Genomic DNA, 25,723 nt, shown 5'->3' with positions numbered 1-25,723 from the left:
GGGAGGAGGTTGCTTTACAGAGTGGCCAGAAGTTTTCAGAGCTCTCTTGGAACTGAGTACTATATTCCAGCTTCATAGATGATGAAGTTCTGCTTTGTAAAGACCCGCACTTGACTGACTGGGTGTCCTGTGTTAAGGCAGAAGGACAGACAGCCAGGGACACCAGAGACCTCTGGATGGTTTTGCTGGGGAGTGCTGGGCTACCTCAGCAGATTGCAAGGTAGTGCTGAGAGTTTTGGCAGGATAAAGGGTGCACTTGTATGATATAAATTGAACACATGCTTCAAGATGTTTCCTTTGGCTTTTTTGGTCATTTTAATGGTAAAAATTATAGGGCGTAGGATGATATTTTCAGAGCCAGTGGTGTTTTTTCAAGCTGGTAAGAGGAATTGAGATGAAATTAGGGGGCTGCACAGAGACCATCTCCTCATTAAACAGGGCTTGAAATGATAGGTGGCTTTTTGGAATATGTGTTGAGGGCTTATTGCAATGTCAGCGCTAATGTGTTCTCCAAGTTTTTAAAGACTTGAGAAGTGTTAATTAAATTTATGATAATGCTAAAAAGTTGTTGTTGGCTGTAATGACATTTTTATTGTTTCTTGCCACTTAAATATGTTTGACTGTTTTTTACAACCTATTTTTTTTTTTCTTTCTGCATGAGTATTTTCATTGTAGGAAGTTTGGGATACGTCTGCAAATGGAGGAAAATAAGAGTCTTATCCCACTAGCTCTAACCACGATAACCGCTTGAAGTTTATTTTTGATCATTCTTGCATAAGAATGCATTTTGTTTGATTCACAAGGAGCTGTCTCCTTTGCTTCAGACATTCCTTGTGTTTCCTGCGTCTTTCATGCGTCTGATTAACTATGCGTCTCAACTTAGTAAATTCAGAGAGTGAGGAGGGATAAACCAGGTAAAAACATTTGAGTGTTTACGGTGAAGGCTGTTCACAGAGCACCACTTTAAAGCAGCAAAAAAGGAATGTTTTTGGAAGAAAAAAAAAACCCCAAACTGTAATATGTGGTCATAGTTTTAAAGTCGCTTACATGTTAGTTGTTAAGTATAATAATATTGTAATGAAATGACAGTCTAACAGTATATGTGTTTAAGATCCTTGAACCCTTTTGGGATTTATCTTCGGCTTTTCTGCTTGCAGCCCTCCGGTGCCTGACCGTAAGGAGCAAACTGCTGTGGGGAAGGCTCCTCCTGCCTTTTGATTTACAGACCCTTTCTTGGAAGGGTCTGAGAGGCACTCAGTAGAGAATATTTGGGGCACTCAGGATAGATTTGTTTATAGTATTATTTATTCTTTGTGAATTTTTTATAAGTATAAATAAATGAATATTGTCTTACAATATTTATTCATATAGATTCATTAAAATGGGTTTTGTGGCATTTTTCGTCCAGGAATGCCTGAGTTAGATGAATACACAATGGAAAGGGTGCTGGAGGAGTTTGAACAGCGATGCTACGACAACATGAATCACGCTATAGAGACCGAGGAAGGGCTGGGGATCGAGTATGACGAGGATGTCGTCTGCGACGTCTGCCAGTCGCCTGACGGTGAGGACGGCAACGAGATGGTGTTCTGTGACAAGTGCAACATCTGTGTGCACCAGGTATGTCCCTCCTGGCAGGGTCTATGAGTTAAAGAAGTGTGCCTGACCCTTCTGTTCTAATAGGTCCTTACAGTGTTTGAAGTGTTTCTTGCTACTTTTACAACCAGGAGAATAGGATCCTCTGTGGAACTTGTTCTTCCTTCACATAGTGTTCTTATTCCCGTCCACAGAAGTCAGGTTTATAGAATATATGAGCCCCTCTGCCCTGCTCTGTTACCTGGGTATAGCTATTAAGAACACTGGGAGAAAACAACTCTTGGGAAGGTGGTTCGTTTGCTGTGTCAGTTTGCTAGGGCTGCTGTAACAAAGTGCCACAGGCTGGATGGCTGAAAGTAACAGAAATTTATTCTCTTGCTCTCTGGACACTAGAACTCTGAAATCAAGGTGTTGGCAGGGCCGTGCTCCCTCTGAAATCTGCAGTGGAATCCTTCCTCTCCTCTTCTAGCTCCTGGTGGTTTGCTGACAGTTGTCGGCGTTTCTTGGTTTGCAGCTGCACGACTCTGGTCTCAGGCTCCCTCATCAGATGGTGTCCTCCCTGAGCATCTGTGTCTGCACACATGACCGTCGTCTTGTAAAGACACCAGTCATACTGGATTGAGGGCTCATGCTACTCCAGTGTGACCTCATCTTAACTGATCACATCTGCTGCGACCCTATTTCCAAATAAGGTCACATTTCGAGGTACCAGGGTTAGGGCTTAACTTTAACATGTATTTTGGGGACACAAACACATAACGTTTGCTAACATGTGTTAGTATGTAAGCCAAGCCCTTGAACAGCAGGAAAGGGGCCCCTTTTCTTGGAAGTTACTTCCTGTCCTCCCGATGCCAGTAGGATTTGGTGGTTGCTTCAGTAAGGATGAGCACCGGGTAATTTAAAAAGCTTGAGTCTCAGTCTTGACTCTTCATGGCTGTCAGTTATTTTTTAAGGCAGTAATGAAATAATTTGTGCTTCTGTGGGGGTGCGTGTTCGCACATGCTCTTAGTTAGAGGCTGTCCTGAGGTACTTTATTTGAATTCACTTGTTGATGCCGAGACTCGTGTGGGATAGTTGCTTGGGTGACCTCCTGGGAAGAAGAATCAAGTTGGCTCTGTGAAGCTCCTAAATAGCATTTTCTTTATCCTCCGTCTGCTTCCTGGGCTTCCCTTTGGCCTGAGGACTGTGCTGGCTGTGGCCTTGCCCCGCCTCATCCTGCTGAGACAGGAGACCACGGTCTCTTGCTTATAAAGTCATGTTTTGGCCCATCTTGTAGCTTTGGATTTTCAAATTATCTAGGAGCTTCCTGGTGATGATGGGGGAATTCATGAGCATTGTGACTAGTGTTGTTGCTTTTTTGTTTCAGTGTTTTTTTTCCTGCCATTTTACTTTTTTTTTTTTCCCTGAGAAAAAAATGTTATTTGGAAAAAAGGGTACTGCTTGAAAACTACTCAAACCCCTGTTTTATAAATGAGTCAACTGATGTCAGGGTGGTCTGTTCAGGGTGCTGCCATGGGTAGTGGCAGAGTTGGAACTGGAACTGGGGGCTCGGGACCCCCCACCACATCCCCATGCCCGGTCTCCTTTCTTTCAGCCGAACCGCAGTGTGTCTTTCCTTAAGATTTCTTTGTGGTTCCTTTTTTCTTTTGAGAGATTCTTCATGACTTGTCTTTAAGGCATCCTTTACTTAATCTTTTAATTTACTTAGACTTGCTTTTCCAGTTAAAAAAAAAAGTTACTTCTTCATGTGTGACATTTTCTAGAATGCCTGGTATAGACCTTTTTAGGATTTGAAACCTTAATAGTGTCATTTAGCTCCTCTAAAAAGTTTTTTTTTCCAGTAAGTCTGTGTTGACAGTGGCTCTTTCATGGCACCGACGCAGCGCTCCTGAGTGCCAGTCTTAGTGTCACTTAGCTTCACTGAGCTCTCATCCTGTGGTTTCCTATTTTGCGTCCTGGTATTCAGATTGCATAGCGGCTGTGTTTTTCCTGTCTGGAGGATTGGAGCTATGTTACTCTGTCTCTCCACTTCCTGACTTGTAGTTCATTTGAGGATAAAGTTCTGAACAGTTTGGTGTTTTTACAAGGCTCTGAGTGTGCTCCTGGTACCATCATGGTTTTGTTTCTTCACTTCTTTAATGTTTGCCTTTTCTTTCTCTGAACTATGTTGATGACTTTGAGTTGCCTTGATTTCTGCAGTTTTTGCTGTCCTGTCTGATTTTGCCATGTTATGCAGAGCAGGCTTTGTTTTAAATACCAGCTAAAGAGGCCAAATTGTCTTTGTCTAGAATGCCTCATTTTCCCATGTCTTGTGTTCCCTTGGGAGTGCTGGGGCCTAGGTAGGAGCGTCTCCTTGACCTGGGGATGACGCTGCTCCGTAGTCCCCTCTCGTTCCCACTGCCATCCCATGTGGTAGCTTTGGGAGACTCTCAAAGCTCTGTTTTTTTCCTCACTTTGTATCCCACCCACATCAGTAAATCCCCCACCGAGCCCTGGAGAGCGAGGATTTACTGCCCAACATTTAGAAACTTGGTATAGGTGGTGTTTGCAGCAGTTCAGCAGAGTTTTTGCAAACCTTTTTGTCCTTAAGTTCTTTTTAGGACCACCTTCTGGTAAATAAATAAATGTGTGGTACCCACAGATCTCAGACACCTCCTGACTGCTGCTGTGAGCCTGCCTGGCACTTCACCTGAAGGAAGAGGGTCGCGGCTGGGTGGACATGGGAGAGCCTCTGTTTTGATGGTGGTTCTCTTAAAATCTTTCTAGGTATTTTAAAATTAATTAATAGGCACACTGGGAAAAAATAACTCTTTTCTCTTTGTCTCTTTTCCTTGGTGATGTGCTGTGGCTTGACAGGCCTGTTACGGAATCCTCAAGGTCCCAGAGGGCAGTTGGCTGTGCCGGACCTGTGCCCTTGGGGTTCAGCCCAAGTGTTTGCTGTGTCCTAAGAAAGGCGGCGCCATGAAACCCACCCGCAGCGGGACCAAGTGGGTCCACGTCAGCTGTGCGCTGTGGATCCCCGAGGTGGGTGCGCGCCCCCGCGGCTCCGTGCGGGGGCCGTGGCTGTTCATTCTCATGGGGAGCCACTCAGAAGGCCGCCTTGTAGCTGATGAGTGAAAGGACACCTGAATTGCTATCCTTTTCTTCACATTAGTTGAATCCCAGGCGTGCTGCCGTCTGGCCACTCACGGTGCGTAAACTTGCGGAAACAGTAGCTGGAAGTGGCGGCGAGTTGGGCTCTCGGGTGGGCGTGTTGAGACTCCCTGCAGACGCCACTGCGGCTGGCCCCCCACTGCCGACACGCGCCTGGGAGTGCCCCTGTCCTGCCCCCGCACACAGCACGGTTGTGGTTGGAGGACCACTGCTCTAGGCCACGTTTTTGTGATTTTTTTTAATTAAGATTCTTACTTTGCCTCAACCTTCTTAATTTCAGGTCTGGTCTAATTTATTTCAAGTCCCAGACCTTGACTAATTTAATTTGCATGGCTCACTTTGAGAGTATCATTTGTGATTCACATTTCATCATTTTTTGGTGTATGATTTTGGTGCATTTTCCTCCAGAGGAAACTTATCTGGGGGTGATTTGGATTGAGGCTTCGAGACTTGGGTCTTGGTAGCACAGGATCTCACGGTTTGGTGTTAGCAGGGACGTGGTTCAGTGATCCAGGCAGCATGCAGAGAGGGTACCTTATTTATCCCGGTAGTTCTGCACTTTGAATGTGGTAATTGTTTCTGACTGAAGAGAGTAGTTTTCTTTAGTGGGAGAGAGATTACAGGCAGTTACTATTTATGTACTCCATTGTTCACCGACGACTTAAGCATATTTAAGGTGGGTCTTCAGTCTTGACCACTTCTCTGAGGGTCAGAGGTGCAGTAGGTTACACTGTCCTGGTACATGTGCACCTTTGCTGTCAGACACTCGCTGAGCAGTGAACATTCCAGTTATCCGAGTGTTTCTGCAAACGGGACTTCTGTCTCAGATGACCCCTGGAGGACAGAGCACAGGGACTAGGCTGTGGTCTCGTGCTGCTGGCCCAGAGCTGGCCACTGTGCTGTCCTGATGCTTTAATGTGGGGCTTTGCCTGTGCGAGGAGGGCGAGCGCCCCTGGCCACCATCTGGTAGGAGGTCCACGGGAAGGGAACGAGCCTTTAAATTTCTACCATTTGTGTTCAGCCTTTGCCTGTCTGACGGCCTCTGCCCCGTCTTGCTGTTTCTCGGCCTCTAGGTGAGCATCGGCAGCCCAGAGAAGATGGAGCCCATCACGAAGGTGTCTCACATCCCCAGCAGTCGGTGGGCACTGGTGTGCAGCCTCTGCAACGAGAAGTTTGGGGCCTCCATACAGGTAATCAACTTAGCACAGCACCATCACCCTTCACTGCCTTGTGGGGAGCAGGACATGGGGGTGCTTTGTGAAGTCACCATTAGAGGACTTGGAAATGGGACTAGAATCCAGGAAGCGGGACAAGGTTCTCACAGCCCGTCTGCGGTTGCTGAGGAATGTCTCCGGCCTGGTACACATGCCTTTATTGGCAGATTGTATCCAGTGTAGCCAGAATCCCAGCTGTAACCATCTCAGGGCAACTCAGAAGTCTGATTGAGCTGCAAGGCAGTTCTAGTTTGTATCTGGTTTCTCCCTTCCCGCCTTAAAGCCTGGCATCTTGGCTCTTTCCACAGGCTGACAGCTCTGGGGAAGAGCCAGAGTCTTGGCCTGGAGGGTCAGCCTCCCCCTCACCTGCCGAGCGGCAGACCTGCCCCTGTAGCTGCACCTGCCACTGCTGGTTTCTGAGGTGTGCACGTGGAGGGTGTCGTATCTTAGTGTACACTGTTTGAAATCAGCTTGGCATGCTGGTGTTTTTGCAAAGTTAGGTAAAACAGGGACTCCTCAGGAGCATCAGCTGGGTCTAGGGACACCCTCGAGGTGCTGCGCCAGGGTTCCTTGCAGAAGCTGTTAGCTTGAACACGGTCTGGATATCTGATTCTTTATGGCAGCGTGTGTAGGGGAGGGTGAGAGGGAGGGTGGGGAAGGGGAGCTTGTACGTAAAAAATTTTACCTGTAGTTTCTTTGTCCACGTACAGGCAAGTGTAGAAAGTCATAAGGTAGATAGAATCAAGGAGAGAATATAGATGGCATGCTGTTTTCTCACATTGTCTAAAGCACTACTTGAGAAGTTAATTTCTGGGCCTCACATTTTTGGTGTCATGACAGTCATGCCTTGAGAGGCCTGAAATGCTGTTCCACTAAGGTCTCCAAATGCTGTGTGTGGCTGACAGTTGGCCCTTTGAGTCTGGCTCTTCCTCTGGGAGGTATCAGCTCAGGGCCACTGGCTCTTCCTCAGTCCCTGTGTCACCTTCTGAGAGCAGAGGTGCTATTTTGGGGTAGCTTCTCTCTCGATGCAGAGAACACAGTGGCTCAGCAAAGACACAGACTCCACAAACTTGGCCAAACTGCCAGTCATGGGTTTTAAAGAAATGACCTCATTTGGCAAAATCAGTTTGTATTTTGGCTGATAAATACTTCTCTTGGTAAAGTATCCACTGACTGGTGGGTTTTTTTTTTTTTAAAGAGTTTTTGTTTTGCACGCCAAGTAGTTGTACTTTTCTTCATTATCACTTCCACTGGTGTTCAAGAATCCAAAACGTAACAAAAATATTCAGGGGGTGAGGCATGAGACGGCTGGTGGGATTTGGCTGTGGACCTTGAAAATAGTGCAGATTTTTGTATGTGAATGGAATCTGCTTAAAACTAAGACATGACAGAAGCCCCTGGCCTGAGAGTTGTCCTGGGAGGGAATGGAGGAGGAATTTTTTTAAAGCCTCAAAATTAAAAAAAAAAGACATCAGAGCTGGGTGTGCGTATGCGTGTGGACTACCCATGTGAACACTTGCAGGAATCGAGCTGTGACAAACCAAGGAAAATGGAAGTCATTTTCTTCCAAGTTACCTGATGTTCTTCTGAGGATAGAGTTTACACCCGTTACTGAGCGAGCACGCCAGTCCTGGTCCATAACTGATGTTTACAAGAGGTCAGCGAATGGGATCTCTGCTTCTCTTCTGAGAAGAAGAGACAATAAAACGACTTTTTTTGTTGCTGTTGACCTCTTTTTCCCAGAACATTAATTTAAAACAGAAAAGCCATGGAAGGTTGATGATTTTTCATATCTGCACAGATTAGATTGATTTTATTAAAGAATTCCTGTCTGAAATGTCTGCAGCTGGGCAGGCTCTGGCTTACGTTTCTGTAACATCTGTTTGCTGAGTTAACCTGAATAGGAAAACCCAGAGGAAGGCCATTTGGCGCCTTTACAAAGTCCTGTGTAAATGTTCTGCTGCGGCGCGTTCCCCTTTAAGGTCGGAGTGCTGAGTTACAGTGTCGTTTAAGCCAAACACGGGTAGTGTCTCTGTCATCTGTTCCCACTTTACTTCCCACTTGGATGCGTGCTAAGGGGGAGCACTTTGTCTCTTACTGGTAGTGGCCAGGTGTGTGTGTGTGTGTTCTGCCACTAAAGCTGACTTCACACATTTCTTGGAACTGAGGTTATTATTATAGATAAAATTACAGATTTATGTTAGTTCATGTGCTTTAAGTGTTTGCAGTGGGGGGATTGATTTTCTGTGAAGGGAGCTGGATTTTCTGTACTTCTGGGTAAAAGAGACTTTATAATAATGGAAGAAATCATGACTGGCAGTGAGTCACCTCTTAAATACTGAAGTGATTAGGGCAAGAAGTCCCAACCCAAGGCTCTGCCGTTCGCGGTGATGCCATGCAGGCCTGTTGGATGAGCTTAATTAAGCTTTTCCGCTGGCCTGTGGCCACTCGGGTCTGTTCCTCTCTGCAGCCCTGGCGTGCCTGGGATCACTTGGCCTCACACAATACAGTGTTGCTTTTTAAGGGACTGGCTTCAGTCTCCACAAGGAACCTCCTTCCAGGGATTCGCCCAGCATGATCAGATGGGGAGAAGTTAATCACTTTTCTCCTGCTAGGCCTCCGGCTTGCTGCCTGGATTCAAGGCCTTGCACTCTAGCCCTGGTGAGGCCTTTGTGGAGGGGGGTTAGGAGGGGCGGGGGGAAGGCAGAGCTGGGTGATGCCTGGTCTCTGGGCATCGGGTCCCTCACAGGTCTCAGTGCTTGGACCCCACTGGCCTGGAAGCCTTCTGCACCTGGTGAAGCTTCCTTGGGTGCAGAGACCTCTCCCGTCCTCCGTGCTGGACTCACCTGATCTCCTCTTCCTTTCCACTCCTTGGAAGTTGTTATTCACCCTCCTCAGTCTTGAGTGGCCCTTGGCTGCTGGGAGCAATGTATCGTTTATTTCCCCCTTGTGTTAGGACTTGTCTTGCGGGAGGTAAGAATGAGAATTCACATTCCTTTAAACACTCTGACTAGTGGCCTTTCTTCCTGCGGAGATACACGTGCCACCTATGTAATTGTGTCCTCTTTAAGAGGTGATTTGGATGCAGTTGCTTTTCTGAGAAAGTTATGGTTTGGTTTATGAAAAAAGAGGTCCCTTAAATCCCAAGCCTTAGCTTACCGAAGACACGACTAGATCTGCCAGGGTTAATCCACGTAAAGCTTGCCCGTCCCGCCCCGCTCAGAGTGCGGCTGTCCCTGTGCATGTAGCTGTGAGGCACCCGGCACCCAGGGCTCCAGTCACTGTCACTCTGTAACCTCTCCTCTCTTGTTCTCTGCGTGTTCTTGCCAGTGCTCTGTGAAGAACTGCCGCACGGCCTTCCATGTCACCTGTGCTTTTGACCGCGGCCTGGAGATGAAGACCATCTTGGCGGAGAACGATGAAGTCAAGTTCAAGTCCTACTGCCCGAAGCATAGCTCACATCGCAAACCCGAGGAGACCCTCGGTGAGGGGGCCAGTCAGGAGAATGGGGCTCCTGAGTGCTCCCCCCGGGATCCACTGGAGCCCTTTGCCAGCCTGGAGCAGAATCAGGAGGAGGCTCACCGGGTGAGTGTCCGCAAGCAGAAGCTGCAGCAGCTGGAGGATGAGTTCTACACCTTCGTCAACCTGCTGGATGTTGCCAGGGCCCTGCGGCTGCCTGAGGAGGTAGTGGATTTCCTGTACCAGTACTGGAAGTTGAAGAGGAAGGTCAACTTCAACAAGCCCCTGATCACTCCAAAGAAAGATGAAGAGGACAATCTAGCGAAGCGGGAGCAGGATGTCTTGTTTAGGAGGCTGCAGCTGTTCACTCACCTGCGGCAGGACCTGGAGAGGGTAATGATTGACACTGACACCTTGTAGTGACTTAGAGAAGAAGATTGCAAAGAGGCGACCGCTTGCCCAGAGCAAGGAATGGTAGCCAGTTCATTTGCTCTCAGACCCTCGTACATACTGCAGCATGAGGTTGTGTTGGTTAAATACATTTATGGGCTGGTAAACTCACTGTACATACATGCAAGACGGCCACAGAGTGGGGAGCTTCTCTGATTTAAACACTTTCCCATTAATCCTTACTGTTCTTCTGCAGGATCAGGTGGGGTGTGTCTTCCCCCCTTCATTCTAGAGCTAAGGGGAACTGAGCCCCAGGAAAATGACCAAGGGATTGGCTCAGAATTGTTTACAAACTGAGTTAGAAAACCAGAATGGGTTTAACTAATAGTGAGGGGTGGGTGTGGGTGGAGGTAGGAAGATGTCTGGTCAACCTGGGGAAACAGGTGCTGGTTATGGGCTCATTAAAGAGAGCGGAGCACTGCCTCTCTGGCCCAGCTTTGCTTCTTGGCGAACTCTCAGGGCCTTCCCGGTTCCGTCACAAGCAGAGCAGGCTGTGGGTGCTGACGTGTGTGTGTGAACTTCCGTATACACGCATCTCTGTTCCCGAAGGGGCTCCTGGCAGTGAGGTGCTAAGTTGTCACTGAGGCTCTGCATATACTGTGTGCACGTGTGTGTGTCCATGTCTGTCTGTGGGCTGTGTCTGGTGTGGATGTGGGGTGGGATTCCCGGTGCACAGGGGCCTCCAATCTGACAGAGGAGCCCCTGGTCGTTCTCGACACGTTATCACACTACTGGACTGCCCAGTGTAGTGGCTGGTGGCACTTCTTCCTCCAGCTGTTGCTGCTTTGTGCCTCCCCCACCCTCCAGTACCTTTGGAGTCCCTGTCTGGACCGCCCTTCCTGCTGCAGGAATAATTAGGAGTGGGCTGTCTTTTCCCCAGGGCCTCCTGCTCCTTGTAGGTAGTTTCTGACTGAGGCTTGCTAATTGGGGATGCGTTGTAGAGCACCTTCTGCAACTCCCCGGGCTGCCGACAGCCGGCTCCAGTTAAAATCATTAGTGCGTGGGAGATGGGGCTGAGGCCTCCAGCCCGAGCAGCCTGGGCTGAAAGGCACCCAAGCGGCCGAAACAGTTAGGGCATCTCCCCCAAGCACGAACTTATCAGCGGAGTGAGTCACCTGCTTGGAAGAGACTCTGACTCAGGATTTGAAGCGTAGGGAAAGAATAGGGATACAAGGAAGAAGTATTGAACCAAAAGATCCAGATCTTACAGAGACCTGCAGGCTGTTAGATGGCACAGCAGTGAGAGGGTTTGTAAGGGTCCCTTAGGAGAGACCCTTTTAGTACCTGGCTGAGTGCAGGCTTCTTGAGATGCCCCTCCCGGGCACCTGGTTAAGAGTCTGGATTCAGGTGGAGGTGGGCGTGGGCGGGGGGGGTGTGTGTGTGAGGCTCTTGTGCTCCTGTGTCCCCCGCCCCCGTGGTGAGCGTAAAGAAGACCTCGCCTTGACCACATGTAAGTGGCCTTTTCTGTTAAAGAGATGAGAAAGGGATCAGAAGGATAAACTGGAATCCTGGCGAGAAGCCATTATCCCTCCCAGCCAGACAACTGCTGTATGTGGGGTGCGCGGGCTTTGGAGTCAGAGAGTCCTCAGGAGGGAGGACGAGAAGTCTGATGTTTGGACTGTGTTTGTCTCACAATCACCACAAAATAAAAGTGTAGAAAATGCTTGTGGTGTACTAACTCTTTTCTGTATTTAAGTTACTCAGATTAACACACACTTATTATTAAATTCGGAACATTCTTTTTGGAGTCATCGCTGTTGCTTTTTAAGTAGAATGATGCCAATAATGTATGAGAGACAGGGAATAAATCAGGATTTGTGTGTGTGGCATTACTTTATTATAAAGAGCCTGAGAAATTTTAGGGCATACAGTATCAGTTTAAAGTGGGCTTATTATAATGAAAAATATTTTCTAAAATTTACCGTAAGGCATGTGGTGGAGGATTTTAAAAGTGTAAATCTTGGCTGTGCCCGAGTTGCACAGTTACTTGTAATAATAAGTGTATGAGGCCAAGGGCTCATCAGGGCAGGGGTGACAACAAGAACAAATCATTAAGTACTACTTTGTTTCTCGAGTAAGGTAGAGTTCTGCCTAATGCACACAATAGCAGTTCCTAGCAGATTAAGCGTGGGACTAGGATCGAGGCATGCGGTCACTGCGAAACTGACAAGTGAGTAACCTTCATTAGAAATGCAAGCAACTCATGAGTGATGATGGTAGTTGCTCTTTCCTGCAGATAAACACCTTGGGGCATTTTGCACACCTGGGCTCCAGTTGTGGACCAGAAAGTTAGCTGACAGGGATGGATTCAGGAGGGTTTGAGAGCCTGAAGACCTGATTGCCAGTAGGTGGCGGGCACCATGTCAAGTTCCCAAGTTCCCAAGGCTGCCACTCCACTCTGGAGGGATTCCTTTCCCCTAAAAATTGTCTCCTAAAGGATGCAGTTAATGTGAGTTCAGCAAACGATACTTGCTCAGATAAAAACATGTTACCTCTGCACGTCTTCCTGGGTATCGAAAGGGGCCAGGTCCTGGGGGTACCATCTTACTCAACAGTCAGTGGAATGGTCACCTTTGAAAGTCTGATGGAGGCTGCAGTTGTCCCTGAACAAGAAGCAGGTTAAGCTTTAGTGTTGCAAGTAGTGTTTGGGATTCAAGAAAACCCCTTAAGACTCATGGTTGGGATCCTGAGGGCAGTGGTTCTCAGTGTATGGTCCCCAACTAACAGAAATGCAAGTTTTTGAATCCTACTTCTGATTCCCAAAACTCTGGGCTTGGGGGCCAGCATTCTGTGTTTTAGGGCTCCCACAGGTTTCTGTGTGAGAACCACTGCTTTTGGGGAGAGGCTGACAAGTGCAGTTGAGAGCAGGTTTTGGGTACAACCTTACTGGCAACTGAGAGAAGATGGAGCAGGGGAGGAGGTTAGGTCAGCAGTGTACGGGAAGGGTCACGTGGAGTGTATTTTGAGATACAGGGGCTGCTGATGGAAATTGCTCCCTGAGGGCTGTTTTGTGCATCACAGAGGTAAGGAGTAGGGCACTGGCTATGCTAAATGTGGTCAGCCAGGCATGGGTTATAGTTAGATGTCTCTCATCTAAGATCATGGGGAGTGGAAGTGGGATTTCCTGTTAGCAACCAGGGTGGAAATCTTTACTGGGGGAAGTGGTTGATGACACCAAAATTAGATTTGAATAATATACAAAGTCCAGGTTCTCTGACTTCCCTATTTTCTATTTCCATCAACAGTTTTGAGAGAAATGATTACAATAACCTTGTCCACTCCTAGGATGTCGGAGAATGTGTTTCTGTTTATTTCCAGAAGTTTGATTCCCTGTCTTAATGTAACAATTGTTCTGATTTTGTTTTCCAAAAGTTCTGAATCTGTGATGAGGATCTAGGTTCAGCCCCCTCCTCTTTTTGAGCTTCTATTCAATCCCCCCCTACCCAAACCTGGGTGGAAGAACAGTAAGTACTAAAGAGAATAGTCTGTTAGCCACCTCCATCCCCAAACTGGTCAGAATTCTTATAAAGGACACCTACTTCCTGGCCTGGGGGGTGAGGCTGTTGGAGAAAGAATGTGCTTTAACCAGGGTGAATGACAAAGCAATATTTACTTTGACACAGGAAGAATGATTTTCTTTTCAATAACTTTAAGATCATTTTTATTTTCACCCAGAAGTGTTAGGCAGAAAGGCCCTAAACGAACTGATTCATTTAGGGTCAGGAGAAGCCTGGCTGCAGCGCCTGCTTTAGGCCAGGAAATGACACCACAGTGTGTAAAAATGCAAATGTGAAGACCAGCCGACCTGTTCCTCTTAAAGCCTCTTGCACTCCTGCAAAGAAGGCTGCCTGGAACACAACTTGGGGGCAGGCAGCTAGAATTGTTAGAGTTCTTTAGGGGCGGTGCCTGTACATAAGTCCAGACGCAGGGCTGTGTTTATGGCTTGTCGCCACCCTCACTGCTAAAGATAAGGTTAGTGGCCTTTGAACTGCTTCCATTTGAAGGTGGCAGGGGCAGGGATTGCCCAAGCCTTAGAGTGTAGGCATCATGCCTTTGCTGTTGGCGCTGACGGGGATACCTCGTCACTTTTCCAGTCTTGCCACTGAGCTTACTGGGGAGTCTTGTCCACATCCTCCTGAAGAAAGGTTGCATTGTGTATCTGATGTGTATTTGCCATTTGTGTTTTCAGGCCCATGTAATCTGGTTTGGTTCACCAGTAGGTTTTGGGACTGAGGGATTGAAGGGGGTTTATTGACTAAGTCACTAAATTTTGATTCTGTATTGACTGATCACAGGTGGCTTTAAAAATGGGGAACAAATTTAAGTGTTGATTAGTTAGAATTGGTTAATGAGGATATGCATGCAGTTCCCCAGTGGTTGCACATCACATGCAAAGTGTAGCTCCGAGTGCTGGGGTCTCGCCAGTTACCGACAATCAGGAAGAGGGCAGGATCAGTTTTTCATGTGGTGATACAGAGAGCTGGCTTTGAGATGTTGACACAGCACATCAATAGCAAAGCAAGAAGGATGTTCCATAGGTGTTCACACTCTAGGAACACATTATGGTTACCTGTGAGTTCCAAGGTATTTCTGAGAGTTCAGTGTTCACTTGACGAAAGAAGTCTACTTGGATTCTTGGTGACCACTTGGTCTTCTAGTGAGCCCTGTGCAGGGATCATTTTGTTGGGGGTGGGGGACTGCTCCCTCAGATGGCCCTTCACCCTGTGCTTACTTAGTTCCATCTTCAGAAGATGTTTGATAAAGTGTGGCAGAGGTGGCTTCTGAAATGTTCTGAAGCCTTTAACAACAGAATTCATGGGGAGGAGATACTGAGAGGTGACAAGCAGCATCCTTTGGGACGAGGTTGCAAGTCTGGTGCGTCTTTGCCAGGATGAGCAGAGGGCCGGGTGTGGTGCAGGAGACAGGACTTCCTCCCACAGTCTCTCCTGTGCCGCGGCTGCCCACCTTGAGGGATATATGCAGAATACTTGTTAGCATCCCCAGAGGAAGTGAGAGATTAGATAAAACGTTTAAAGTATATTTTTATTTTAAAAGTCAGTCAAGGACCTAGTAAGGACAAATTTTTCTCAGGTAAAGAAAAAAAGCACCAAACTACTGTTATACTGTTTTGCTTACTTAGAATCTTTATTCTCTACGTTCTAGGTTCGGAACCTCACTTACATGGTGACCCGCAGGGAAAAGATTAAACGATCTGTGTGCAAAGTCCAGGAACAGATATTCAATCTTTACACTAAGCTTTTGGAGCAAGAAAGAGTTTCAGGTATGCATTAAGCCCTGGTAGGTCAAACAATAGGGCAGGGGTTTGTAAGCCTTAATGCTTTGTTAAGGAAGAAAATGCTAGTTTCTTTAATTTTCTTTATATCCTACGAAGAATCAAAGCAGCACAGGTTTTCATCACTGAAGAAAATCTTTAGGCATTTGAGGCATCACGGTGTTGGGGAGAGGGCTGTGAATTTGGCCTCATGGGTCGAATCCTGTATTCTTAACTTACAGGCCAAACACAAGCAAGTCTTAAGTTTTCTGAGTCTCCCCCATTCCCTCATATGTAACGGGAGGACGGTATGTATGGCTCCCTCCTGGGAACTACTATGAGACTCAAATGAAAGAGTAACTTACTTTTTGCAAAGCACTTGGTAAATGTAAAGGGTCACAGGATCACCTAAAGAGATTTATAGGTTATCTAGCCTTTGGATCTACCTGTAACGTGCAGTAAATGTATCTGAAGGCTGTGTACTTAAGACACATAGCCATGTTTAGGTAACATTCACAGTGGACTTTTTTTGGTGTAGCTGGAATTTTGAATATTTTGGAGATTCAGCACAAAGTATGTATTTATTTAGAGCCGTCTATTCTGCATTGCTCTGGCGAAGGGAAAAGGAAAACTAAGATAGGGACTTCCTCTCCTGGAGAACACTTCAGTGACTTTGAGATCAAGGGCACTGTTGGGCCTGTTGTTTAACCTCGCTGGGACTTGTGATCTGATAAAGAGGCTTAGTCCAGAATCCCAGCCTCTGAAGTGCCTTTCCGCACTAATGGTCTGTGATCAGAAGCCCCGGAATGCAGGCATAAGTTACAAGGAGTGTGGAGCAGGTAGAACCACGACTTGCGAGTGGGCAGGTCTCAGGTGAGCGAGTTAGTGTCTGCTGCCCTTGAAGTTAGAGCTGTGGCACCTGCACTGCTGGCCTGGTGGGGACTCAGCCAGCTCACTCCTTCCTCCTCCTGCTTTTGTGGCTTTTTTGTCTCCATAGATTATTTTACAACAAAGAAGTTGTTATAACCTAATTGTTGGAATCTGAATTCCGGTTTACCTAACACAAACCAGATATATGTGATTAGAGGTAAACTGGTCAGCCGAACAGAGAGAAAAAAGCCTAGGGAGTTTTAAATGATATTCTTGAAGTGTTACATCGTTTTGATAGCATTAACTTAGTAGCATTAATAATAATATTATCCCAGATATTTCCTTCCCAAGAGTAAATATTTTCCAGATGGATCAGTCTTATATCATCAACCAGACTTTAGAGTTTAATTGTAAAACTTTTAAAATAAATTTTTCTAAGTAGGGTATCCTAGGTAAAAGCAGTTTGACTCAGATTCTTTCACGTGAACTTCTGTCCCTTCATTGTTCCCCCCGGAATGCAAATAAGCGGGACCCGTTTTCTCCCTGGACTTGTGTCCTCCTATGAGGGCCCAGCTGGAGGTGGCCTCCAGCAGTAGAGGCCGGGCTGCTGCTCAGTGTCCAGAATCATTCATTCCGCTGGTGCCTGTGGAGCTTCACCATTACAGACCTGTGATTCTTGTTAGAAGTCGTTCTGTAACGAGTGATTACCTATAGAAATAAGCTGTAAAGAGCATTTTCATCTAATTTCATTTATGAGTCATTTTTCATTTTTATTGTGGGGAGCTTTTTGTTTGTTTGCAGTTTTTGCATTTTATGGCTGAGTTTTTAGGTTGCGTAAGTGAGAGTCTTAGCACGGTTAGGTAGTGTTTTGTGTAACAGAGCTAATGCGATCTATGTTCAGCAGTCCTGCTGCTATTCCAGGACGAAGGGGTCTTCCCTGCCGTGAACCATACCAGGTATGATGGGTTGAAAACAATGGTAATCTTGTGAACTCCGACAGGGAATGAAGTGACAGCCCCCTAGGATGTCTTCTCTTCCAGTTCTAGACTTTCAGTTGTGTTCTTATTCATTTGTGCCTCACCCTGACCTGCCTTGTAATTGCGCTAGAGGATTCCAGGTGAGGCAGAGCAGATGGCCATGACTTACACTGGGACAAGGGTCCAAGGTTTAAACTGTCGTGATTCTGAGAATGGGCAGGGCCGTTCTGCTGGATGAGTGGCCTCAGTGGAGACAGTGTTCATGTGAATCATGAATCAGAGGCTCTTTGGAGACATGGGTCCCAGTCAAGGAGATAGAAATCAGAGTTCAGGAAATGTCAGTCCCTTATCTCTTTTCCCACAGTAGGTGACTGAGTAAAAGAACTAGAAGCGTGGTGTGAAGGCCGACCCTATGTTTGATTTTTAAGGAGGCAGGCAATCCCGAGCCAGCACCTGTAAACCCCCTCCCCGCACTCAGGACGGCTTTAGGTGGAGAGTCACTAGCTCTCTGCCGCCTGCGTGCAGTGTCCTGTCCGCCCAGCCCTGGTTCTCAACACGGGCACCTGCCTGCCTGCCTGCACTCTGGGGCAGAGCCTTGTTTTCCTGTGGTTCATTCCTCATGGGAGACAGAAAATGTGAACACTGCTCTTTGTGGATGCCCTAGAGGCTCCTGCAGGAATGTGGTCCCTCTGATGAACTCCAGTGTGTTATGAGTTCACCCAGTGTGTTTCAGACTGAGGGTTACGATTTATTAGCAGGTTGTGAGCTGAGTCCAGCAGGTCACCATCAGTATTAAAACAAGGGAAACAACAGACAATGTCAGCGTGCATAGCAGGTGATGGCCAATATGACTGCATGAAAAGTGAACTTTCACTGGGTGTTACACTGTGAAATTTAGTTCTTACTGTGATTTGCATGTTTGAAAGACATCAATTTAACTTATGTTGGATAACAGTTCAGTTTAATTTCATAAATGGGTTTTACATATAACAGTAAACATTTGTTAAAAACATTTACTCCATGTCAAGAATGATTTTAAACACCCTTCCTTTATTCATTTCACAATTTACATGTGTTTATCCTCACAGCCCTGTGAGGGTGTAGATACTTTGGAAAAGGAAACTTAGAAGCCCCAGTCCCCGCCCTCGTGGTTGTGGCGCTCCTAGCATGTAGGTGAGGCAGGAGACCGTAGCGCACGGCAGGTGCTGTCCTGTGACTGGGGGGAGGGTGGAGGCAGCTTCTTGACCATGGATGGATTCTGCAGTGAATCCCAGCTGAAAATCAGATCACTTATTCTGCTTGACCAGGAAATGTATTCCTTGAAAAGGTGGTGTTTTGTAAAAAATTACATGAACTTCAGCTGTTAAGTATGTAGACTGAATGCAGATTCTCAAGGCAGGTAATATCTTTATTATAAAAACCAAATTTTTTAAACTGGTGGTTGTATGCTGTACTGTTGGGTGGGAAGTTTGCAATAGTGGGGCCATGCTGAAGACCTAGAATTTCATTCCTCTGGCTCTGCTGCTGCTGTAATTTTTCTTTATTTGTGGTTTATATGTTCATAGGTGTGCCTTCTTCCTGCTCCTCCTCCTCACTGGAAAACATGCTTTTGTTTAACAGTCCTTCTGTGGGCCCTGATGCTCCCAAGATAGAGGACTTGAAGTGGCATTCTGCATTCTTCAGGAAGCAGATGGGTACCTCCTTGGTTCACTCGCTGAAAAAGCCCCATAAGCGAGACCCACTGCAGAACAGCACCGCGAGTGAAGGCAAAAGCCTGCTCAAGCAGCCAGACCTGTGTGGTAGAAGGGAGGGGACGGCGGGCACAGAGAGCTTTCTGAGTTTTGAAAAGACCTTTGCAGAAGCACGTCTCATGTCAGCACAACAGAAAAACGGTGTGGTGATGCCAGACCACGGGAACAGAAGAGACCACCGTTTTCATTGTGATCCTAGTAAGGGAGACTTAAAGGACAGACCTTTTAAACAGAGTCACAAGCCTCTCAGGTCCACAGACGTGTCCCAGAGGCATCTGGACAGCACAAGAGCTGCCACCTCCCCTGGAGGGGGGCCGTCAGCACCCGGCACAAGGAAGGAGATGGTGCCCAAGTGTAACGGCTCCCTAATCAAAGTAAACTATAACCAGACTGCAGTCAAAGTGCCTACAACACCTGCCAGCCCAGTGAAAAACTGGGGAGGATTCCGGATTCCAAAGAAGGGGGAACGGCAGCAGCAGGGAGAGGCCCAGGAGGGGGCCTGCCACCAGCACTCAGACTACCCCTATTTGGGCTTAGGCCGAGTTCCAGCCAAGGAAAGGGCGAAAAGCAAATTGAAATCTGACAGTGAGAATGACGGGTATGTCCCTGACGTAGAAATGAGTGACTCAGAGAGTGAGGCATCAGAAAAGAAATGCATACATGCCAGCAGCACTATCAGCAGGAGGACAGACATTATCAGGAGAAGCATTTTGGCCTCTTAATGAAGCAGAGCTGTTGTGGGAGCACCGCCGGCTTGTCACCAAGTAGACGAGAGCTCTGACACGGGGCACGAGCAGAGACCTCTCTCTCCTGAGCTACACAAACACATTTACTTGCAATTCAGATTGAATTTTTTTTCAGAGTCATTTATAAATCATTGTGAGAAGTGTGTGTTATCTGCAACTTGTTGAGGAAACACAAGAGTAGATTGTAACCATAAGACACTGCTAAAACTAGAGGCTGAATTAAACACTAAAATGAGAATTAATTGAAATAAGTTTCTATAGAGGGCAAGGCTTAAATAAGCCTCATGAGCTTTTACTGCCCTCTGTATTCTTCCCAAAGCACAAACTTGGTGACCTGAATATATGGAATCAGATATGATTCTTGAGAAACCCTCACGTACCATTTAATAGCCCATAAAACTTATTTTCTAGGACTGTGTTGGATCTCGAAATCACATTTATACTTTGGCCCACAAGGCTGTTTTTGTTGCGTCATAGTATACAGGCAGTAGCTCGGAAGCTTCAGGAACTCTAGGGAATTCATGTGTAAATAGAGACGGGGAAGAGAACATTTTAAGAAAGGTCATTACTGGAAGATCTGAAGGGACAGGGTAGAGCTGCTGGGGCTCGGAGGTTTAGGGCAAATGTAAGCAAGGTCCTGCTGCCGGAAGCCCTTGAACGTGTCGTGCACGTGGGGCTGGTGGAGAGTGAGGCCGTGAGAAAGGGCCACTGAGGCCTCGTGGTCACCAGTCCTCTCAAGGCCTTCCTCCTCCCTAACCACTGCCTTCGGGCCAGCTTGGGATTTCCCTGGCCATCCAGCTTCCAACAACACAATGGCTATTCAAGTTCAAGCCATGAACTTCCAGACTCTGGTGACTCATACTTCCCAGAGCCAACCACTAGTGCATATGTCGGGGAATCCGGCCTTCCAACATGGATGGATTCCTTAAGAAAAAGGAAAAAAATGAAAAACAAAAAAGGGATAAAAAGCAAAATAGGTTATATTTTAAAAACAATAGAAAGGCAATAAGTTGCGATAACCTCTTACCATTGACCAAGGTTACACAGGAAAGAGACTGAAGTGTAATAGGTTTCCTGGAGTCAGAGTTCTAAGCTCTAATTCGTAACTTGGACTTTCTGATTGCAAATGGCAATAACTAGTAAGTTATCAGCAATAATAAAGTTAGCATTAAATTTGAGTACAATGTTCTGTTTCTGCACTCACTGCAGTGCATTATGTATTAAGACAGTGGATAGTGTTAAGGTCCTGTTTAATTTTCTTTGGAATTCTATGTAGTTGTGACTCAAACTTAAGAGAAGGAAAGTTTAAGTAGCAATGAGATTTAGACGTATGGGCACTTGGAACAAGCCCAACTTTCCCTAAATTAGCCCTTAGTTTGTTAGTATCAGTATTCAGATTCCTGATTCATTTACACATCTGTTTCCATGTGGCAGGGACATTCTGATACTTAATAAATAGTGCTTGAGTTCTGTAGTTAACTTCCAAGTCTTCCAGATGATTGTCAACAATGAAAATGGCTTACTGAATTCCATCTTGCTATGCAAGTTTTATCAGATGATCAAATAGTAGATCTGATACATCCCCATTGTATGTATGACATGTTCAAACCAAGTCTTAACTTTTCGAATACATTTTAAGCTAATTCAGGGGAGGGGAAAGAATGACCCAGGTTTTTAGATTGACTATTTTTGAGCTATGGGGCTCATTTTGAAAGATTGTTGTCTAGATAAACTGTCGCTGTAGATACTAGAAGTTTCTTATGAATCCAAGTTGTACATTCACTCACAGCAGAATTGGAAAATCAAATTTTTTGCATATGAGCAAAAACCTTTTGCTGAATACAGAAGGTGGACTCTATCTACAGTTATCTTTTGACTACAGCAACAGCCCTGGATGACAGCAGAATATATAGAGGGATAATTTGTCAAGCCATAGAAAGAAAATCTAAATTAATTCTAGTAAGTATATGACCTCTCACCATTATAAGAGGTACCAGATTCATTTGCACTATTAGGAATGCTAGTTGTGTGCAAAAATAATGCCTTACCTGTTTTTTCCCCACATTTAGGTTGAAAAGCTTTCAAACGTTCCAAGTTATGCTGAACCAAAAAACAAAACAAAACAAAACAAAAAAATAAAAAAAACCCACACAAAAACAAAACACACAAAAATAAAAAGCCCACACTTTCTATTCCTGCTTTGAAATGCAAATGGTACAGAGCACGGTTTCTCTGACAGTGTAATGATAGCTTTGTAAGTTAAGTTAGTTTCATGTCCTGCTGGGAACTCTGTATGAGGTGGCCATGAGCGCAACCAGCCCAACCTGCCCACCTGCACTCTGAGTATGGAACCATTTGCTCTTTTCTTCTTTTTCTTTTCTTTTTTTTCCAAAGCTTTATCTTTCCTTGTGCATCCTGACCAAGAAATATCTTTGATTATGATCAGTGTATTATGTCAAAATGTAGGCTAGTTAAACTTTTGTAAAGTTGCCTGGAATGTCATTTGTTAGGTTATAAACACAAAATCTAAATGAAGGGTTTTATGTGTTGTGTACAAATCTTAATTATTTTGAAATGGACAAATTTGTCATTACATTTGTAACCTTGTACAGAGGATTTTTCACTATGTGCCTAGCTTGGTGTCCATTCAGCTAAAATTGAAAAAAAAGGTGCATGAAGAGTTAAAAATCAGAATTAAACAAAGTATATGTAGAGATGACTATTTTATATTACATGGCCCAATCCTGTATTTATTTCTACCCCCTTTTTGAAAGTATTTATAAAACTAGTTGAGGACAGCTGTATTTTTTGTTGAACTATTTAGTAGAATTTGTGCCTTTTTGTCTGTATGTGAATAAATGCTGTACATTTTGCAGTACATTTTAAAGTGTCTTGAAATCTGCTTTTGCTGACTATTTAGATGTATATGACTTAGCTGTACACGTATATGCTTACACGACGGCAGCTTCTGCCGACTGTCTCAGCTGAATGAGAACATAAGACCGAGGAAGAGCACACGTCCTCTGGACTGCTTTCCAGCTCAACTCTGATGGTGAGACCCTGACAAATGATAATGGTTTGATTTTAGTGTTCCCCACCTGAAGTTCTTTCCAGAATACAATTTTAGATCTGAAAACAACCAGTTGAAACAATTTAGACTTCAAGGTTGGAGAGATGGGTTTGAAGGCTGAACTATAGTTTACCAGCCGAGTGACCTTTCCCAAGTCCCCTAGCCTTTAGCAGCCTTAGTCTTACCTTTTGTAAAGAGGATGACATCCACTGACTCCCTGGGGTTGCTGTGGTTTTTTGAAGCAAGCTCACAGAGCATCTAGCATAAAGCTGTAGTAGGCATTTAGTAAGCGGTAGGCTATTTGTGATTAGGAACAGGACATTAATTTTCCAACATAATGTTGACAGATGAGCCCTCTGATGCAAAAAATGTTATTCCTGAGTGACAAGGTGATTGTACTTAATAAGGTTCTCAAAAACAATCTTTCAAAGAGCAGTTTCATTAAATGCATTCCTTTGATCACAGAATTCTGAAACATTAGGGCAAAGAAGAGAGATCTTCATTTTTACAAAGAAGACATGTCCAAGATCACAGCATAAGGCACTGGCAGAACTGGGTCAAGGCCCTAGTTCTAATTTCTAGTTTGGTGTTCTCCCTGCTTGAAACAGTATTTACTCAACCACTACATGCAGACATTAGCATATAATGACATGTACCTTTCTTTGTGTTGGGAACAGCAAAATTAGTTGGTGAGGGTTACATATTCTCATGTGGATTATGATAAACAGGAGCCACAGCAGGGTAGTGGTACTGTCCTTAATTTACAATTTAAAAAAATTTGGCCAGTTTTTTTTTTTAATATGAATTCCTCATACATTTGGCTAAAAGGTTGTTTATTTCTCCTTGTTCCTCCTTAGTGACTATTTACTTTCATGTTGCTTGCTCTGAGTAAGACCCCAGAGAGAAATAACTGTGATTCTTCCTACAAGGTCTTAAAGTTGAATAACCACAATAGTTCCCTAGGGAAGCAAAAATCCCCAGGAGCTAAAAGAAGGGCCTATCGCTGGCAATTCTGCAACTTGTGATGGGAAATGTGACACCAGAGACTCATGTTCTGTATTTTTACCCAGATCACTTAGAAAACGGTTCCCACCTTTGAAACATTAGCCATCTGCAGCAAGCTTCACAGTTAACTTCAAGGCTGAAATCTTCAATATGATTTCCCTTTAATGCTCAGAACTGCATTGGATGATGTGTTCCAGTCTGGGGCAGAACAGAGCTTTGACTGAAAAAGAGGGTAAAAGCAAATCTGTTACCTACTTCCTTGACTTGGACCGTTCTCTGTGCTGCTGAGTTTGCTGTCGCTGCAATCCAGCTTTCCCTGGGTTCTACTGGACTGCCTGCTGGGCATTTCCCCTTGGATATATGCAGGTACTTGAGTTTTGGTTCTCATTCCTTAGCTATATCCTGCTTTGAACCACACCTGAAACCTGGGAGTTCTTTGTGAGTCTTTTCTTCCTCAACTCCCGCAGCCAAATGGTGCTCTAGGTCTATGTGTTACATGTAATATCTCTTCAGTGTTTTTTTTTCTGCTTTTCTTAATCCCAGTACCGCTTGCCATATAGTTTACGCCTCATCATTTCTTGCCTGGAATTTGCAGCAGCCTCTTACCTGGTTGCTTTGATTCAAGTCTTGCTGAAATGAATCCCTCCTAATTAGCTGCAACCTTGCCAACGCTATCTCCATAGTGATAACTTCTACAATAAAAACTGACATTCCACATAGTCATCAGAGAACCTCCACACTTTTGCAGATAATTACAAAGGGCTTATCAAATGGCAAAAGCACTGCTTTGCATTTTATGCATATTAATTCGTTTAAACCTTACAGCATGTGAGTTTGGTACTATTATCTATTTGCAGATAAAGAAACTGAGGCACAGAAATTAATTTGCTTAAGGTCAGGAGGTGGTAGAGCTGGGACTCTATCCCACCCAGGCTGTGGCGAGCTCCCTGGGCCCCGCTGCCTCTCAGAACATAAAAAGACGTCACATAAAGCAGTTCATGTGTTTTTAGGTATACTGAGGACTATACATGTGAACTTCAGTTCAATGAATTTCTATGAAGTAAAACTATCTTGGCTTAAAATATAATGTTAACGTACTGGCTGAACGGACTACGAATGTACCTGAATGGCTAATGAGCAATATAGTCAGCCTGTGGTTGATCAGTCCCTGCCTTCCTCTTGGGAGAATGGAATCAGTGTCACACACAGCAGTGTAACACTGACACTCATGCATACACATATTTATAGATACAAAATATATGCATATAAGATCAAAGACAGTAGCACTGCTGTCAGGAACTCAAAGAATAACTTAATTTGCTCTATATCCTGACACATTGCTTGGAAAGTTGAAGATAATTATTTAAAATCACATAGTTTTGATGATGAATCTCCAAGTAGGACCAGTGTCTTAGGATTTTAAATTGATGCTATGTAAAACCTTCAAACCAGTATTTCTGTGATATAACTTATAAGTCTGGTTAGTTTTTACAAATAAGTCAAGCAATGCCAAATTAAATAGTAAAGATAAAAGAAAAAAATAATGTGTACTATCATTCCTAATGTATCTCTAATGTATCCTGATAGTCTCACTACTACTTGGCTTATATATGGCTGAGTTTTAAATAGTACATTTATAATTATGGGTTAATTATTATTTTACCCATTAATTTGGCTGATGGTTCCAATTTCTGGATTATGCCAGTGTGAAACAAAGTGCTTTCCTTTTCTCACTCATTTTGGCTCTGCTCCAGCTTTACTGTTTCAGTTGTTTGAGCTTCTCTTTTTCATATCAAATGCTTGTGGTCGTATCTTTACCTCAACTAGTCCCAAATAGTAGAAGTGAGTAAATACCTTTCAAACACTTTGCTTTAAAATACTATGCCTACTTTGACACAGCAAATCATACAATATTCTATCAACAACTTTACAATTGCTAAACTCAATTTAACATTATTTTGGTGGTGGATATTTATGTGGTAGATACGACTTTTGGGTGAAACTGTCACCACCTATTAAAGAAATCTGTCAATTTTTTTTTGATCTATCTCCTAAAGCAAAGGAAATAAAAACTAATGGGACCTAATTAAACTTAATCTTTTGCATAGCAAAGGAAATCATCAAACCAAAAAGACAACCTTCTGAATGGGAGAAAATATT

The 25,723-nt window shown here is 44.9% G+C and overlaps 2 protein-coding genes across 10 annotated transcripts in view; one reads left to right on the top strand and one right to left on the bottom strand.

The window, feature by feature from the left end:
• Positions 1-21,674, top strand: part of JADE1 (jade family PHD finger 1) — a 54,962-nt gene extending 33,288 nt beyond the window's left edge. For all 5 annotated transcript variants that reach the window (XM_031466031.2, XM_031466022.2, XM_031466042.2 and 2 more), the window contains 6 exons: positions 1,409-1,620; positions 4,453-4,620; positions 5,823-5,939; positions 9,294-9,815; positions 15,036-15,153; positions 18,557-21,674. In XM_031466031.2, the coding sequence (XP_031321891.1) occupies positions 1,409-1,620; positions 4,453-4,620; positions 5,823-5,939; positions 9,294-9,815; positions 15,036-15,153; positions 18,557-19,464 (2,045 nt within the window). In that variant the 3' untranslated portion in view covers positions 19,465-21,674. The remainder of the gene's footprint in view (positions 1-1,408; positions 1,621-4,452; positions 4,621-5,822; positions 5,940-9,293; positions 9,816-15,035; positions 15,154-18,556) is intronic.
• Positions 18,022-25,723, bottom strand: part of SCLT1 (sodium channel and clathrin linker 1) — a 164,267-nt gene continuing 156,565 nt past the window's right edge. For 4 of the 5 annotated variants that reach the window (XM_031466073.2, XM_031466080.2, XM_064496004.1 and 1 more), the window contains 2 exons: positions 23,652-23,783; positions 18,022-22,548 (listed from right to left, as the gene is read on the bottom strand). The gene's annotated coding sequence lies outside the window, so the exon portion shown is untranslated. The remainder of the gene's footprint in view (positions 22,549-23,651; positions 23,784-25,723) is intronic. The other variant, XM_064496043.1, reaches the window with a different exon arrangement.

The sequence above is a fragment of the Camelus dromedarius genome, chromosome 1, assembly GCF_036321535.1.
Source record: "Camelus dromedarius isolate mCamDro1 chromosome 1, mCamDro1.pat, whole genome shotgun sequence".
NCBI classification, from domain to species: Eukaryota; Metazoa; Chordata; class Mammalia; order Artiodactyla; family Camelidae; genus Camelus; species Camelus dromedarius.
This window is presented reverse-complemented; position numbering and strand designations above follow the sequence as displayed.